Source organism: Erpetoichthys calabaricus, chromosome 8, assembly GCF_900747795.2.
Source record: "Erpetoichthys calabaricus chromosome 8, fErpCal1.3, whole genome shotgun sequence".
Taxonomy (NCBI): domain Eukaryota; kingdom Metazoa; phylum Chordata; class Cladistia; order Polypteriformes; family Polypteridae; genus Erpetoichthys; species Erpetoichthys calabaricus.
Window position 1 is genome coordinate 75,665,088 of NC_041401.2, and position 14,389 is coordinate 75,679,476.

At 39.1% G+C, this 14,389-nt stretch overlaps 1 protein-coding gene across 7 annotated transcripts in view; it reads left to right on the top strand.

The window, feature by feature from the left end:
* auts2a (activator of transcription and developmental regulator AUTS2 a) overlaps positions 1-4,163 on the top strand; it is a 1,241,941-nt gene extending 1,237,778 nt beyond the window's left edge. For all 7 annotated transcript variants that reach the window (XM_051930719.1, XM_051930723.1, XM_051930722.1 and 4 more), the window contains one exon: positions 290-4,163. In XM_051930719.1, coding sequence (XP_051786679.1) covers positions 290-1,547 — 1,258 coding nt within the window. In that variant the 3' untranslated portion in view covers positions 1,548-4,163. The remainder of the gene's footprint in view (positions 1-289) is intronic.
* The last annotated feature ends 10,226 nt before the right edge of the window (positions 4,164-14,389 follow it).

A 14,389-nucleotide genomic window follows, 5' to 3' on the forward strand; every position in this document is an offset into this window, starting at 1 on the left:
ATTGTTGTTGTGGCCAGGACTTGAAGGGGTGATTGGTGCTTTGGCACTGGGTTGTGCACTTTACTATATATACAATGTATAATAAACGTGTGTTGGGTGACATGAACGTGTCTGCCTGTCTGTGTCTGAGCCAGTCTCCACAATATGTATTGGTTTCTGCATTGTGTCCAGGGTAAGCGCTGGCTGCCGCAAATGAGAACTGGGTTTGAAAAATTGATTAATAGCTACATTTCCAGCTAATACACTAATGCACAAAATGCACTAACTTTTATCCTTTTGTAATCTTTAGGGACAATGGTGAAAAAAGACATCACAATCATCCCTCTCCTGCACCTGTGAATACTACAAACTCATTGGGACACACTCGCACTTCTAATGAGCCATCAAAAAATCAAATGAGCAGCGAGGTCCGTGACAAGGAGAAGCTGAAAGAAGCCAGGGAACGGGAACGGGACCGGGATCACGGTGACTCTTGGAAAGAATCTACTGCTGATGACCACAAGCTCAAAGAGAATCACCTGCCTGACAAGGACAGTGTTTCACTCCATGAGTGTCGAGTGATAGATGACGCCAAACCAGCAAACAGAGTGGCATCGCCGTATGTCAGGTCAACAGCCATAGACAACACAAGACCAAGCAGCACTTTGAATAGAGAGTCTGACAAAAAGGGCGAGCTGGTGTATGACCATCAGAAGAAGAACAGTGAGGTCAAAGTAAAGGAGGAACGCAAGGAAGATCAAGAGGTCTCAAGTGAAGGACCCCAGCTTCACAAGCCTCCTGAGCACTCCCAGTTGACGTCTTCAACCAGCATTCATCCCACCTCTTCCATGTCCTCTATGCCAGTGGCAATGAGCATGGCTGGCGTGCATCCAATGAACAGTATCACCAGCCTTGAAAGAACTCGAATGGTTGCACCATTTATGGGAATAAGCCCAATTGCTGGGGCTGAAAGGTTTCCATACCCAGCATTTCATTGGGATCCTCTGAGAGATCCACTTAGGGACCCATACAGGGGGCTCGACATTCACCGAAGAGATCCGCTGGCAAGAGATTTTTTGTTAAGGAGTGATCCTCTTCATCGTCTCACAGCACCAAGGTTATATGAAACCGAGCGTTCCTACAGAGATAGGGAGCCCCATGATTTCAACAGAGACCATCATCTTGCCATTGATCACCGTCGGGAGCACGAGCGACTCAGCCACTTAGATGAACGAGAGAGGCTGCACATGCTCAGGGAAGATTATGAGCATGCCCGCTTGCACACAATGCACCCAATGCACCCAGCCACCTTAGATACCCATTTAGCCCACCCAGGTCTTATGACCCCTGGACTCCCTAGTATGCACTACCCAAGGGTCAGCCCATCCTCAGCACACCAAAATGGCATTCTCAATAAGACTCCCCCCACCGCAGCTTTGAGTGCTCCACCTCCGCTCATCCCTACTTTGGGTGCCCGCCCGGTTTCCCCAAGAAGGACTACACCCTTGACCACAGACATCAGGGACAGGCCACCATCGCATACCCACAAAGACATTGAAGCCCGGTAGATTGAGACTGGATTCAAAAGGTGGCGTTCAGGTGTATGATATAAACTGGGTATGATCCTATAATACAACCAGTTTAAAAACTTTTGAAGTATTATTTTGTACATTTTATGTTAAAATTTTACAGATGTTTTTTGCCAGTTTTCCTCTCCTTTTTTTTGGTCTGTGACTCTTCTTTTAAAGTAAAGAAAGCAAAATGTTTTAGAAGACAATGAGAAAGAAGACTCCCTGGAAACTGCGGTGTCTGCTAGGAAATGTAGCTGCTGGCAAAGTGGCAACAGTTAAGGCAGGCTTTGTACATATTCCTGTACAGTGTATAAAAACAAAAAAAGACAAAAAGACGTGCTTCTTGGGCTCAGAGGAACAGTAATGTACATTCTGCTAAGGGGTGTGACGAAAGCTTTACTTTGTACAGATGTAAATAGACTTAAGTGAAATAAGAAGGTTGGAAACTCCTTTAACTGTGCTGTTTTTTTTTTTTAAATTTAATTAACCATTGGCACAGTGTTCTGCTGTGTTAGGTCCGTCGTTTCACAGGTTATTCCCTTCAACTATGCAATGAACATTTTGGCTTTTATTCCAGTAGAAGCCTTCATTTCTTTAAAGGAGACTGTTCAGCAAACAAGCCACAGCACACAAACCTCGTCAGCCCTCCACTACCTCATATTCTCTCCAGAAACCTTCATACAAGATGAATATGACTGAATATATATGAAACAAACTTAACAAGAACAAAAAATCAACCAATGCTGAAATATAACAAGAAAACTGTTCGTCTACCTAAATATTGTATTTTACTTTGCAGTTTAAAATTAACTTTAACAGATTGTTTTTCAGGGTGACGCAGTAATGAAAACTTTTGCCTCACAGCTTTGGGTGACTCAGTTCAAACTGTAGGCCTTTTCACAGTCTGCATGGAGTTCCCACATTCTCCCTGTGCTTGCATGTGTTTTCTCTGGTTACCTCCTATGTGTAACTGGCGACTCTGAATTGGTCTGAATCGAGTGATTGTGGGTGCGTTTGTGAGAGCACTCACTATTGAACTGGCAACCTGGCCAAAGTTGTGTCTCATCCAGTGATGCCTGCTCCCTCAATCCTAAACTGGATCAGGTGAGAACAGATCGTAAATGGGTATTTTTTCCTTTTTACTCTTAAGACCTCTACGTACATATATTTCAACCTTCAAATAATATTTTTCCCACTTCAAGTTGCTTTGCATTTGGGTACGACTGGTGAAATGCAATTTTTGCTGAGGGTGAGGGTACTGGTGCCAAAAGCTATACACAGAAGGGGTCTTTGTGTTCAGTAGGTTTTTGGGTAACTGGGGCCGTCTTTGTTCTGAAATTACCTTTTAAATTTCCTGAACATGCCATAATATCCCTAAGGTTTAAATGGTTAACACCCTTTCTGGTATTTTGTTTTGCTCATGCTCCTAGTTTGTGTTTTCCTGCCATCATTGCTGTGGCTCTATGCCTTTGTGTGAGTATCACCCTCTCTCCTAATGTCCTTCGCCCTAAAAATCAGAAGTTGACGAATGGAGTGGGGAATAAATGTTTGCACAGCAACCCCCATTGATGGAGTTTCATAAGGCATTGGTGAAGTTTTGGTTGTTTGCAGTTAACCTCATCACTCCCACTTGGCTGCAGCCTGTGGGAATCTGGGGGTGCAGCATGAACTCCTCTGGGTAGCATTCTTGTTATTGTGATGGTCACTCTGGGTGGTGAAATTGCAAGAATTGGAGAGATTTTGTAATAGCCAGATCCTGTTCCTCACATGAGCATGAGCTGATGTGAATACTTTTTACAGTACAGAGAAGTCTAGTGTGTTATACTTTAAATGCCGTAATAAAAATAAGGACTGTCCCTTCATTACCTAAGCTGGTTTGCAGCAATCTGGAGCTCAAAACACTACTGAAAAGTTCAACTGATATGACCTTGGTGTAGCGCAGGACACACATGGAACAGCAATTACACTTCCATACAAATATTTTTTTTTTAATTTTAATCTCTGAGAAAATGCCTAATTTGACAATCTGCAAGCTTGCTTGTTTCAGGCAAAAAGTCACTAAAACTTACACCATTGTCCTGTTTTTCAAAATTTGCTGTCCGACCTTCTGGGGAGAATATGAATTTAAAGAACCTTGAAAAAACTCTGAAGAATTGTAAAGTACAGTATATGTATGAAAATCAATTAGTTTTGTTGGTCTCATAGTGTATCAAAGTGCTATCTTTAAGTTGTCGTATCTAAAGAAGAAGAACAGAGCTTAATGGCAGCAGACCGTTTGTTTCTAAGGAGCAGAGATCTATTTTAGTAGTCATCTGAAGGTTTAGTTGTGCGCTTCAAACTTTGTGAAATCCAGATGTTGTGCAGTGTTTTTCTTTTTTAATAATGAACAAAAATGTACACTGGAAAGAGTAGTGTTAGTTCTGAGTATTGCAAAGAGATTGTTAACAAAAAAAAACTTTTTTGCTGTTTATCATGTACGTAAATGAAGTCCTTTCTAGATCATATGTATAAAAAAAAAAAGTGAAGCGACTCTGAATCTTCAGCATGTGTCTCATTAAAGAAAACCCTTGTGTTATGTAAATTGTGCCATGTTATTAAAAAATGTGAACTAAATGGGATGCTCTTGCATTGTCATGTTTTTGGTGTCTGCAGTTGTACATTCACAGATTCAAATGCTTCTCATATTTCTGGAATATGAAGATGGTGGTTTCAAGAAGATGTGTGTGATTCCTATCTTTGGGGGGGGGGCAATAACAACACACTGTTGCTATGGAGAACTTCTATTTGGTTTTCTTTGTGCCATTTCTATGTGTGTTAGGCCGGGTTTTACACCAGGTTGCAATTTCCTGGACACTGTCTGCGTCATATGAGTTGTTTTTGTTTTCCTTCCATATTTCGTAGATATGCAGGTAAAGTTGATGGGCAACTCTAAATTGGCCCATTGTGATTTGGACTATGTTCCTCCAAAATGATCTCTGTCCATACTAACATTTTCACATCATTTACGAAAGTATCTCCATCCACACTAAGAAATGACCAAAAATGCACATGACATAGATGTTTGCTTACACAGGGCATGCGTGCAGCAGCAGAAAAAGGTTTGAAGGCGTGGTAACGCCACGTCATGGGATTTAACACATAACTATAGTGACTGGTAAATTATTTGCCTTTTGCACATTTATGCAGCATTCAAACTATACAAAACACAACTTAGAATACAGGTAAGTAACACAACACAACAAGCTGTATGGAAAGCGACTGTTCTGTGCCCGCTACATGGAATGTGGTTTTCTTCAATGAGGGATGAACAATCGGGCAATGAAACATTATAATGAGTAGGATCCAATCAGGGATGGGCAACTTAATAAGACCAAGCAAATCATGGCAGGACTAAAGTCTGTATTTTCACCTGTCCACACCATGACACTGAGGCTGCAGTTCAGAAGTTTACGGCTCTGGAGATCATTTTTAAAATTCTCTGTTTTCGGGGATTGGAAACGCTGGGTATTGTGGAGAAATGGAGAGAAGGCTAATGTATGCATTTTTAAACAAAAATGTAGTAGTGTGGATGGGGCTTTAGTGTGCCCTGTGATGGATAGTAGTGCTGTAGAGAGGGGTACTTCCTGCCTTGAATCCAATGCAAAAGGGGGACGAATAAATGAATTCAATTCTTGACTGTTATCTTGGCAGATGTGTTGCATACAGTAGGTCTTGATTAATGGAAGTCACAGGAGTAGGAAGTACATCAGGTAGGCTGATTTGTCTTTGCTATTAATTATGGCTTACCATGGTGCAGGTGTGTGGTGACGTGTTCAGACCTGATTGGCAAATAAGAATTTCACCAGACTCTGCACACCTCACAATATGACTACTACTAACTATAGCTTGATGTACTTCTGCTTGGCATGCTCCGAGTATCTTTGGGCACTGAGCCGTTCTTTTGTTCTCAATCATTCAGCTGTTTCCCATACTCAGTTTTCTAAAATGGAGCCACTAGTGTACTCAGTCAAAGAAAAATCGAGACTGCAGAGGAAAGCAAGGATAGCAACAGCAAAAACTTCACTGCAAGGAGGAAGCAGCACTGTTCATTCATCAGTATGTGGAAAGAACTTTTGTTTCGTCATGGACATTGGAGAAATACCCTCAGCATCATTTAAAGGACAGATGAGGTACTTGTGGGGAAAATAATCAGCACATCACTGACATGTGTGTTTGAAGTCATTTTCATGTCATAAATACTTTATTTTTGCTATGTTATACATTTACATATAGACTTAGGTTGCATTCATATAATCACATTTACTTAGCTTAATATTGAACTTTATCTCAGAATAATATAAAAATGACAGATCATGATTTTAAAGTGCAAGTCATTGTCTTCTTCAACAGAAAATATCCAGCAGAAATAAGCTGCAGAAAACCAGATTTATTTATTTTTAACCAGAATGCGTCATGGATCCAGTGTCTTGGGTTTCAGTCCTGCACCTGGTATAGTCCATATGGAGTTTGCATGTTGCCCCCCATGTATGTGTGTGGCTTTTCATCCTTATGGTGATTAGTTATTCCAGATAAGCTCACTAAACAAAATTTGAAAGTGTCGGATCAATGGGTAAACTTACTTCCTGTTAGGTAACAAGCAATGAATCACATTTATTCCACCTCTCTCCTTCCATATCTGAAAACCAATTAGTTGAAAAGCACTACAAAACAAAAGCATCAAAAGTGTACAAAAGCTTGATATTTTTCATGGAAGTATTCCTTTAGAATTAGCATCTTATGTTGGTTAGGCCAGTTTCAAACACCTTTATTTCGGTTCATAGACTACTATGACCCTTTCAGCTGATCCATTTTTTTATGTTTAATGTTAACTTCCTGTGTTTCAACAGATGTCATTAAATTGTAATACAGAGCGAATAAGGCACTTGTATACATTAACCATATTTGATCTGTGTACCTAGCTACCATTTATTTTAATATCGTTATGAATTGTGCACTTTGAGAATTTTTTTCTCTTTTTAAAATATTTTTTAGAACAATATATTACATGGGAATTTGGGTCACTTTTTCTGTAGCACATTCTGTGTGGGTTCTTCACAGTTACATATTTCTTGGATTATTCACAGTGTCGAGGCATTATTATGTTTATCAATCGGGCACCTCCAGATTATTATTCCCATTACCGGCATGTGGCTCCCAGTTGCCATTTAACTTACGTGGTGTAACACCACGTCTGCATCATCAGCACAACCCTTTACAACCCGTGAAAAGATTAATTCAGCATCCGTGATTGGGATAAAAACTCTACCAAACAAAACATGGATTATTTCTCTACTTTTTGGTGTCCAATTCTACCATTTCTCTCTCTGACTTTAATTTGTGGTTTATGATTAGGCTTTGGTGGTTTAGGATTTGGTCTTTACAGTTTCGACTTGTTTCATCTCTTGGTCCACTTCTCGCCTTCTGGCAGAATAAATAGTTTCAGAAGATTTTTTTTGTGTGTAATATGTTATTTAACTAGCATAGCAACATGCTTGTTTAGGATAACACACTTAATGATAAGTCTATCGGTTTCGATCATATTGTGTATTTGCGAACCTCTCTTCACATGATATGCCTTATATCCCTTTCTCTTTGCACTTCTTGTGACCTTTCATCTTCAAACATTCCATCCCCGTTGTGGACACTTGACGACCTGATGCATGAACATATGCCTCACAGCTTACTGTGTTACACCGGCCACTTGCTTTGTTCATCAGACATTCCCACCCTCTTGTGGACGCTGGACAGATGGGCATTTTATTGCTTTATAAGTATAGAAATATGTTCCTCCAATGAAACGCACAAACATTAAGCATTACACGTCGTTTCGAAGTTAGAGTTCATAGTGTTAGAAAAATAATGTATTTCCTCTCATTTTAACTATTTTAAGTTGTGTATGCTGACCAAGAACTAACCAATACTGACCAGTGGAATTAGCAGGCTATATGGCCTTTAGACATTGTTTCTCCAAGCCAAGTAAACTGGATGACAGCGACAAGCAAATAACTTGGCCATAATTGTGTCTTCACGGATGTGGACCATGAATTCTTATTTGACTATGACAATGTGCCACTTGTCTGTAGATAAAGTTAAACCAGCATTAAAATTCAAGCCAAGTGCTGTGTTTCTCTAAAGTTAAGATTTATTGCTCTTTCATCACTAATTTGTTATTTGCAGTGTGTAGAACTTAACTATTCGTTGGCAGTACAACTGATAGAGCCGTTTCTTGCCAAGTGTGTACCCCTCCCACCATACAGAATACAATTCTTTTACTCTGCATCCTGCCAGACTTAACTTCATGTTGTGAATAGAAAGATGGCTTTCAAAGACTTAGGAGGAGAGAACCCAGGTTACTAAAACATTATGTAATAAATTGGGTAAAAAAAAACACTATTGGCCCTTATATACAGTCATATGAAAATGTTTGGGAACCCCTCTCAGCCTGCATAATAATTTACTTTCAACAAAAAAGATAACCGTGGTATGTCTTTCATTTCCTAGGAACATCTGAGTACTGCGGTGTTTTCCGAACAAAGATTTTTAGTGAAGCAGTATTTAGTTGTATGAAATTAAATCAAATGTGAAAAACTGGCTGTGCAAAAATGTGGGTCCCCTTGTAATTTTGCTGATTTGAATGCTCAATACTGATTATTGCAACACCAAATTGGTTGGATTAGCTCGTTAACCCTTGGACTTCATAGACAGGTGTGTCCAATCATGAGAAAAGGTATTTAAGGTGGTCAATTGCAAGTTGTGCTTCCCTTTGACTCTCCTCTGAAGAGTGACAGCATGGGATCCTCAAAGCAACTCTCAAAAGAAATGAAAACAAAGATTGTTCAGTATCATGGTTTAGGGGAAGGCTATGAAAAGCTATCTCAGAGGTTTAAACTGCCAGTTTCAACTGTAAGGAATGTAATCAGGAAATGGAAGGCCACAGGCACAGTTGCTGTTAAACTCAGGTCTGGCAGGCCAAGAAAATACAGGAGCGGCATATGCACAGGATTGTGAGAATGGTTACAGACAACCCACAGATCCCCTCCAAAGACCTGCAAGAACATCTCGCTGCAGATGGTGTATCTGTACATCGTTCTACAATTCAGTGCAATTTGCACAAAGAACATCTGTATGGCACGGTGATGAGAAAGAAGCCCTTTCTGCACTCACGCCACAAACAGAGTTACTTGTTGTATGCAAATGCTCATTTAGACAAGCCATAGTCATTTTGGAACAAAGTGCTTTGGACTGATGAGACAAAAATTGAGTTATTTGGTCATAACAAAAAGCACTTTGCATGGCGGAAGAAGAACACCGCATTCCAAGAAAAACACCTGCTACCTACTGTCAAATTTGGTGGAGGCTCCATCATGCTGTGAGGCTGTGTGGCAAGTTCAGGGACTGGGGCCCTTGTTAAAGTCGAGGGTCGGATGAATTCAACCCAATATCAACAAATTCTTCAAGGTAATGTTCAAGCATGTGGAAGAAAATTATGAATACAGACACCCCCCATACTGGAATGCCCCGATTTAAGCAATAAAACACAGGCAGGAGAAAGCGTCAATCATCATTCTTTATCTAAATCTCCGAAGAGGCAAAAAGCATCATATCAGTGTTTTTGCAAAGAAAAAAGTGTCCTCTGCTGATGTTGATACCTTAGATGACCACAATTTAATTGATAGTCCTGTTTGTTTAGGATGTATGTGACTTTTTGAATGTATATTTTTCATTTTTATTTTGAGGAAATGTGTGAATTTAAAGAAGAGAAAAGAACAATGGCCTATATATATATTATGATCCAGCTGGGTACAAAACAGAAAACAGTATTGTAAAAGAAAGGTTATGCCATAAATATAGTACTTCTCTTAAGTACTTCTCTTAAGGGGTTATATAAAGGACAAGAAATTCATTTTATCATAGTGAATAATAAAATAACAGCATCAGCTTTTAAGCATAAGCTCAGAAGGATATGAAACTCAGACACATGCCAGGTGCACATTGGACCAGGGTTCAAATTCAACTCTTACAAGCATCAGTCACAAAGTTGAAGTTACTCAGGGGTTGGATACTCCAACAAGACAATGACCAAAAACACAGTTTGAAATCTACAAAGGCATTCATGCAGAGGGAGAATGGCCGTCACAGTCCCCTGACTTAAATATCATCGAACATCTAAGGGATGATTTGAAGCAGGCTGTCCATGCTTGGCAGCCATCAAATTTAACTGAACTGGAGAGATTTTGTATGGAAGAATGGTCAAAAATACCTCCATCCAGAATCCAGACACTCATCAAAGGCTATAGGAGGTGTCTAGAGGCTGTTATATTTGCAAAAGGATGCTCAACTAAGTATTGGTGTAATATCTTTGTTGGGGTGCCCAAATTTATGCACCTGTCTAATTTTGTTATGATGCATAGTGCATATTTTCTGTTAATCCAATAAACTTAATGCAACTGCTGAAATACTACTGTTTCCATAAGGCATGTCATATATTAAAAGGAAGTTGCTACTTTCAAAGCTCAGCCAATGATAAACAAAAATCCAAAGAATTAAGATGGGTTCCCAAACTTTTTCATATTACTGTAACTGAATGAAACAATACTATGCATTATACAACTCAGCCATGGGAAAGGTGCTATATAAATAAAATTTGTTGTTGTTGACGGCATTTTGTTGACATTAAGGCAAATTATATTGTTGTTCATCTTAATGAATGGTTGTATCCATGCCATATGTTAGACTTATATGTATTGTGGTGTTTTTCATGTATTGATATTTTTGTGTGAGTTGTTTTCTGCTAATGGACAGAAGGACTGAAGATAAAATGGAAAGAAGATTTGATATTCGAGGTTTAATGAAGATCAGGATTCAGATTTTAGCCTGTGCAGAGAGCTATTGAAAACAGTGGATAAATTTAACTCTTTGAGGGCTGAATAATTTTAACAAAAATCACAGTTTTCTGAAAAGCATACAAAGCAATGGTTTCACACATAAATCAACATAAAAGATCTGTTGCTGTGTGCGGTGGCCACCAGTTCGCAGTATCTTGTGACTCAAGCTGCTCACCAGTGGCACAACTGCTGGCAGGAATGTGTGGCAGGCTGGCTGCCAGGCTGTCTTCACGTGGTGGGGTGGCGGGGACAGCAGCAGTGGTCATGGTCACAGTGCAACGCAATCTGGTTTGTACCTCTTGTCATCGTAAGTGGCGGTCCTCCCACGTGAACATTGCTGTAGGCCCGTCAGCTTCACAAACGTGTTCAGCACCACGATCAACTGGGGACCTGTCAGCTGATGCAGGTACCTCACTTTCCTCTTCAATCTGGATCTCCAGATCATTTGCATTAAAATTGGAGTCTGACACGTCAGAATTCAATTCAGAGATAAAATGCAAAACGATGTCCATGGAGTATTTTGTGTTATCCATTCACTTTGATATCTCGCCAGATATCAATGCTATTTTGCCATTGTTTACTCTTCACTACTCATGCAAATGCAAGGAATCTGGGTCAAACCAAAGAGACTAACTCTCCTTCCAGCAAAGAGAGTCAAACTAAAATATAACGGCAGGTATAGATGATTATCGCCCTGAGCCCTTCCTGTTAACAAAAGTGAATATCTGCACTGAAGAGTAAAATATCTAGGATCAGTGGTAGCCCAAGATGAATAGATAACCCACAGAATGCAGTGTGAATGGAACAATTGGAAGTAGCTACCAGAAGTATTGTGTGACTGAAGAATTAAGGTGAAACTTAAAGGTAAAGTTTTAAGACAGTGGTAAGACCAGCTATGATGTATGGAGCTGAGACACAGGTACTTAAGGGAGCACAGAAGAAGAAGAAATTAGATGTGGCAGAGAATGTTGAGATGGATGTAAGGATGTACAAAGGACAACAGAATAAGATATGAGACAATCAATCAGAGGTACAACTAAAGTGGAAGAGATATCTAAGAAAGTACAGGAAAAGTGGGTAGAAGTAGTATGGACATATGATGAGGAGAGACAATGACATGTATGTGAGCAAAAGAGTGAATGGAAGTACAGGGGAAGAAAAAGCAATAAAGGCCAAAGCAGAGGTGGATGGATAGAGTAAAAGAAGATCTGAAGGAAAAGGGCTTGACTGGTGAGGAAGTGCAGGACTGAGCTATTTGGCGAAGGTTGATCAAGTACATCGACCCCACACAGAAGTGGGAAAAGATGAACAAGAAGAACAGTAGGCCTTAAATTATTTCAAACATGTAAGGGCCAATTACAACACTTCCTGCTAAGCAAAGAATAAATAACCCCAAAACTCAAAACATGGAAAATAAAGGCACAGAAGACACAGAAACTCAGGCAGCGGGGTGTATTGTCCAAAGCACTGAAGTTTAAACCACAATTCAATTCTTAATTCTGCCTTGCTGTGTGACCTTGAACAAGCTACCTAGCCTGCCTGTGTGCCATCTGTTTTAAAGCACAATCATAACATAGCCTGATCTTGTAATCACCTTGTAAAAAAAAGTGTCTGGCAAATTCATAATCCTATGGAAAAGTCTACTGTTTACTGATGTCTGCAGAGCCGTAGTCCTGCATCTACCATTGATTAATTCTCTACTTTGTAACAATGCTTTGATTTTGATTTTAGTTAATAACTACATTTTATTTTACTGTTGTCTGAAATCATGGCTTAATATCCAAACCTGCTTTTTCATCCTGGACTTCTACACATATTCTTCCCAAACGTGTGCTGTGACACAATAGTCTTCATACAATCCTGTTTATATATTTGATCACACACTCTGTCAAGTCAGTGAGAAGTAAATGATGTAAGTCTGCCAAGTCCTAATTTCCTATTTTATTGCAATGAGTGCGCAGTGCTGTGCAGCCAGCAGGGGTCACTGGTACAGTGCAAGACGCAGACGTCGTGTGGATCATTTTTGCTATTTTTTTTAAAGTTTGGTTCTCTTCCTCTGGCAGGTTCCTGTTCCTGATATTCGTGAGGAGCACAATGGCATCATTGCATTTTGTATCACACAAACCAGCATAACCCTGACTATCTAAAACCAGGTGACCTATGAATGTTTTTTGTAAATTGTTATATTATAATGCTCTGAAACATTTGCATTTGATATATTTGGTGTATTTTTAACAAGATTCACCAAAAGACAAAAAACCTACAAGCAAGTCTGAGTAGGCCTTGAACTTTAAGACCACATGTGATGTTAACAAATCTTAATGAATATATCATATAAATGGAGACAAATAATACATGCACCTTTGTGCTTCTCTATTTCCATTAATCAAGAATAATAAAATGATATTTCCAAAACAACTGAATTTACATTTAAGGGATTCATCAGTATTATTACTTTCATACTGCTTAACTTAATGAGGGGTGACCAGGCCACCTTTTTCAAAGCACCATCTTCTAACACCTCCTCAAAAATTCCTAGATGTTCCCAGACTAGCTGAGAGATGCAATATAAGCCCTCCAGGGCTTATTGTCAGGGGAAAACTTGGGACAATATAACAACCTGATGAGAGACAAATGTTAGCTAAACCAAATGTTATAACTCACCTACAGATTATACAAAAGGTCCAGTGTGGGTAGAAAAATCAAGAGAAAAAGAAGGCAGAACGACATGTAGCTTATTAGTTTAAGGGCCATGTTCTACGTGGGTCCCTGTAGAAGTTAAGAATATTCCAATCTATTATTCTAAAATACAAATGTATTTATTTATTTTATTTCACTATATTTACTGCCCTCTTTGAAGATGAAGAGTGGCTAGTGCACACAGGCTCACTGGTAGCATGAAAGCTAAGAGTTAATGAAAGGTAATGTGTACTCCAGGGAACAGCTCTCATTCACAAACAGGAGTCGAAAAAGAGTCCCTAGCCATTGAAACTGCAAATTCCTAATCAGTTTTAGAAAAGATCAAACGAGGAAAAAATAATTAGAAAACTGAAATGTGGAGCCTAACACAAACATATTGTTCAAGAATGTGCATATATCTCCCTTATATGTTTAATCTCAGTATTTAAACTATATGCAAGAGTGATAGATATTTCAATATTTCAGGCTAACAAGTAATTCATACAAAACACATTTTATCTCTTCTTTTATAAAGTCCCTTAAATTATTTTAAAGGTTATGTGGATCAGCAGAAATGACAGTAAAATATGTCAATGCCAATGTCAATATATTTACATAGCACATCTAAAACAACACAGGAATGCTGTGGACAAAGTGCTTTACAATAACAGAAGAAAAAAAATACAATTAACATAAACAGAAATAAAATAAATGAACATAAATAAAATAAATAATAAATAGAAGTAATTTTACATAATCACAATGAGGAAATCATCAGTATTACTGAAGGTCACGGAATGCAAGTGAATAGAAATGAGTCTTTAGTCTTGTTTTAAACAATTCAATTGTAGACGACTCCTTTATGTAATGAGGTAAAGAGTTACACAGGCAAGGAGCAGCAGCTGCAAAAGCCCTGTCCCCCTTAGTTTTACACTTGGTATGAGGGACAACAAGAGACAACTGACCAGAAGATCTAAGCACTCTAGATGGCTGGTATAAAGCACACAATTCAGATAAATTGGCAGGAGCAAGCCCATGTAAAGATTTAAAAACTAGCAACAAGATTTTAAAATCAATTCGAAAACTGACAGGCAGCCAATGTAAAGAAGCTAATATTGGAGAAACAGAATCAGACTTTCTTACCCCAACTAGAAAGTGAGCAGCAGCATTCTGGACCAACTGTAACCTGCATATCACAAAGTTGCTAATCCCAGAATACAGCGAGTTGCAGTAATC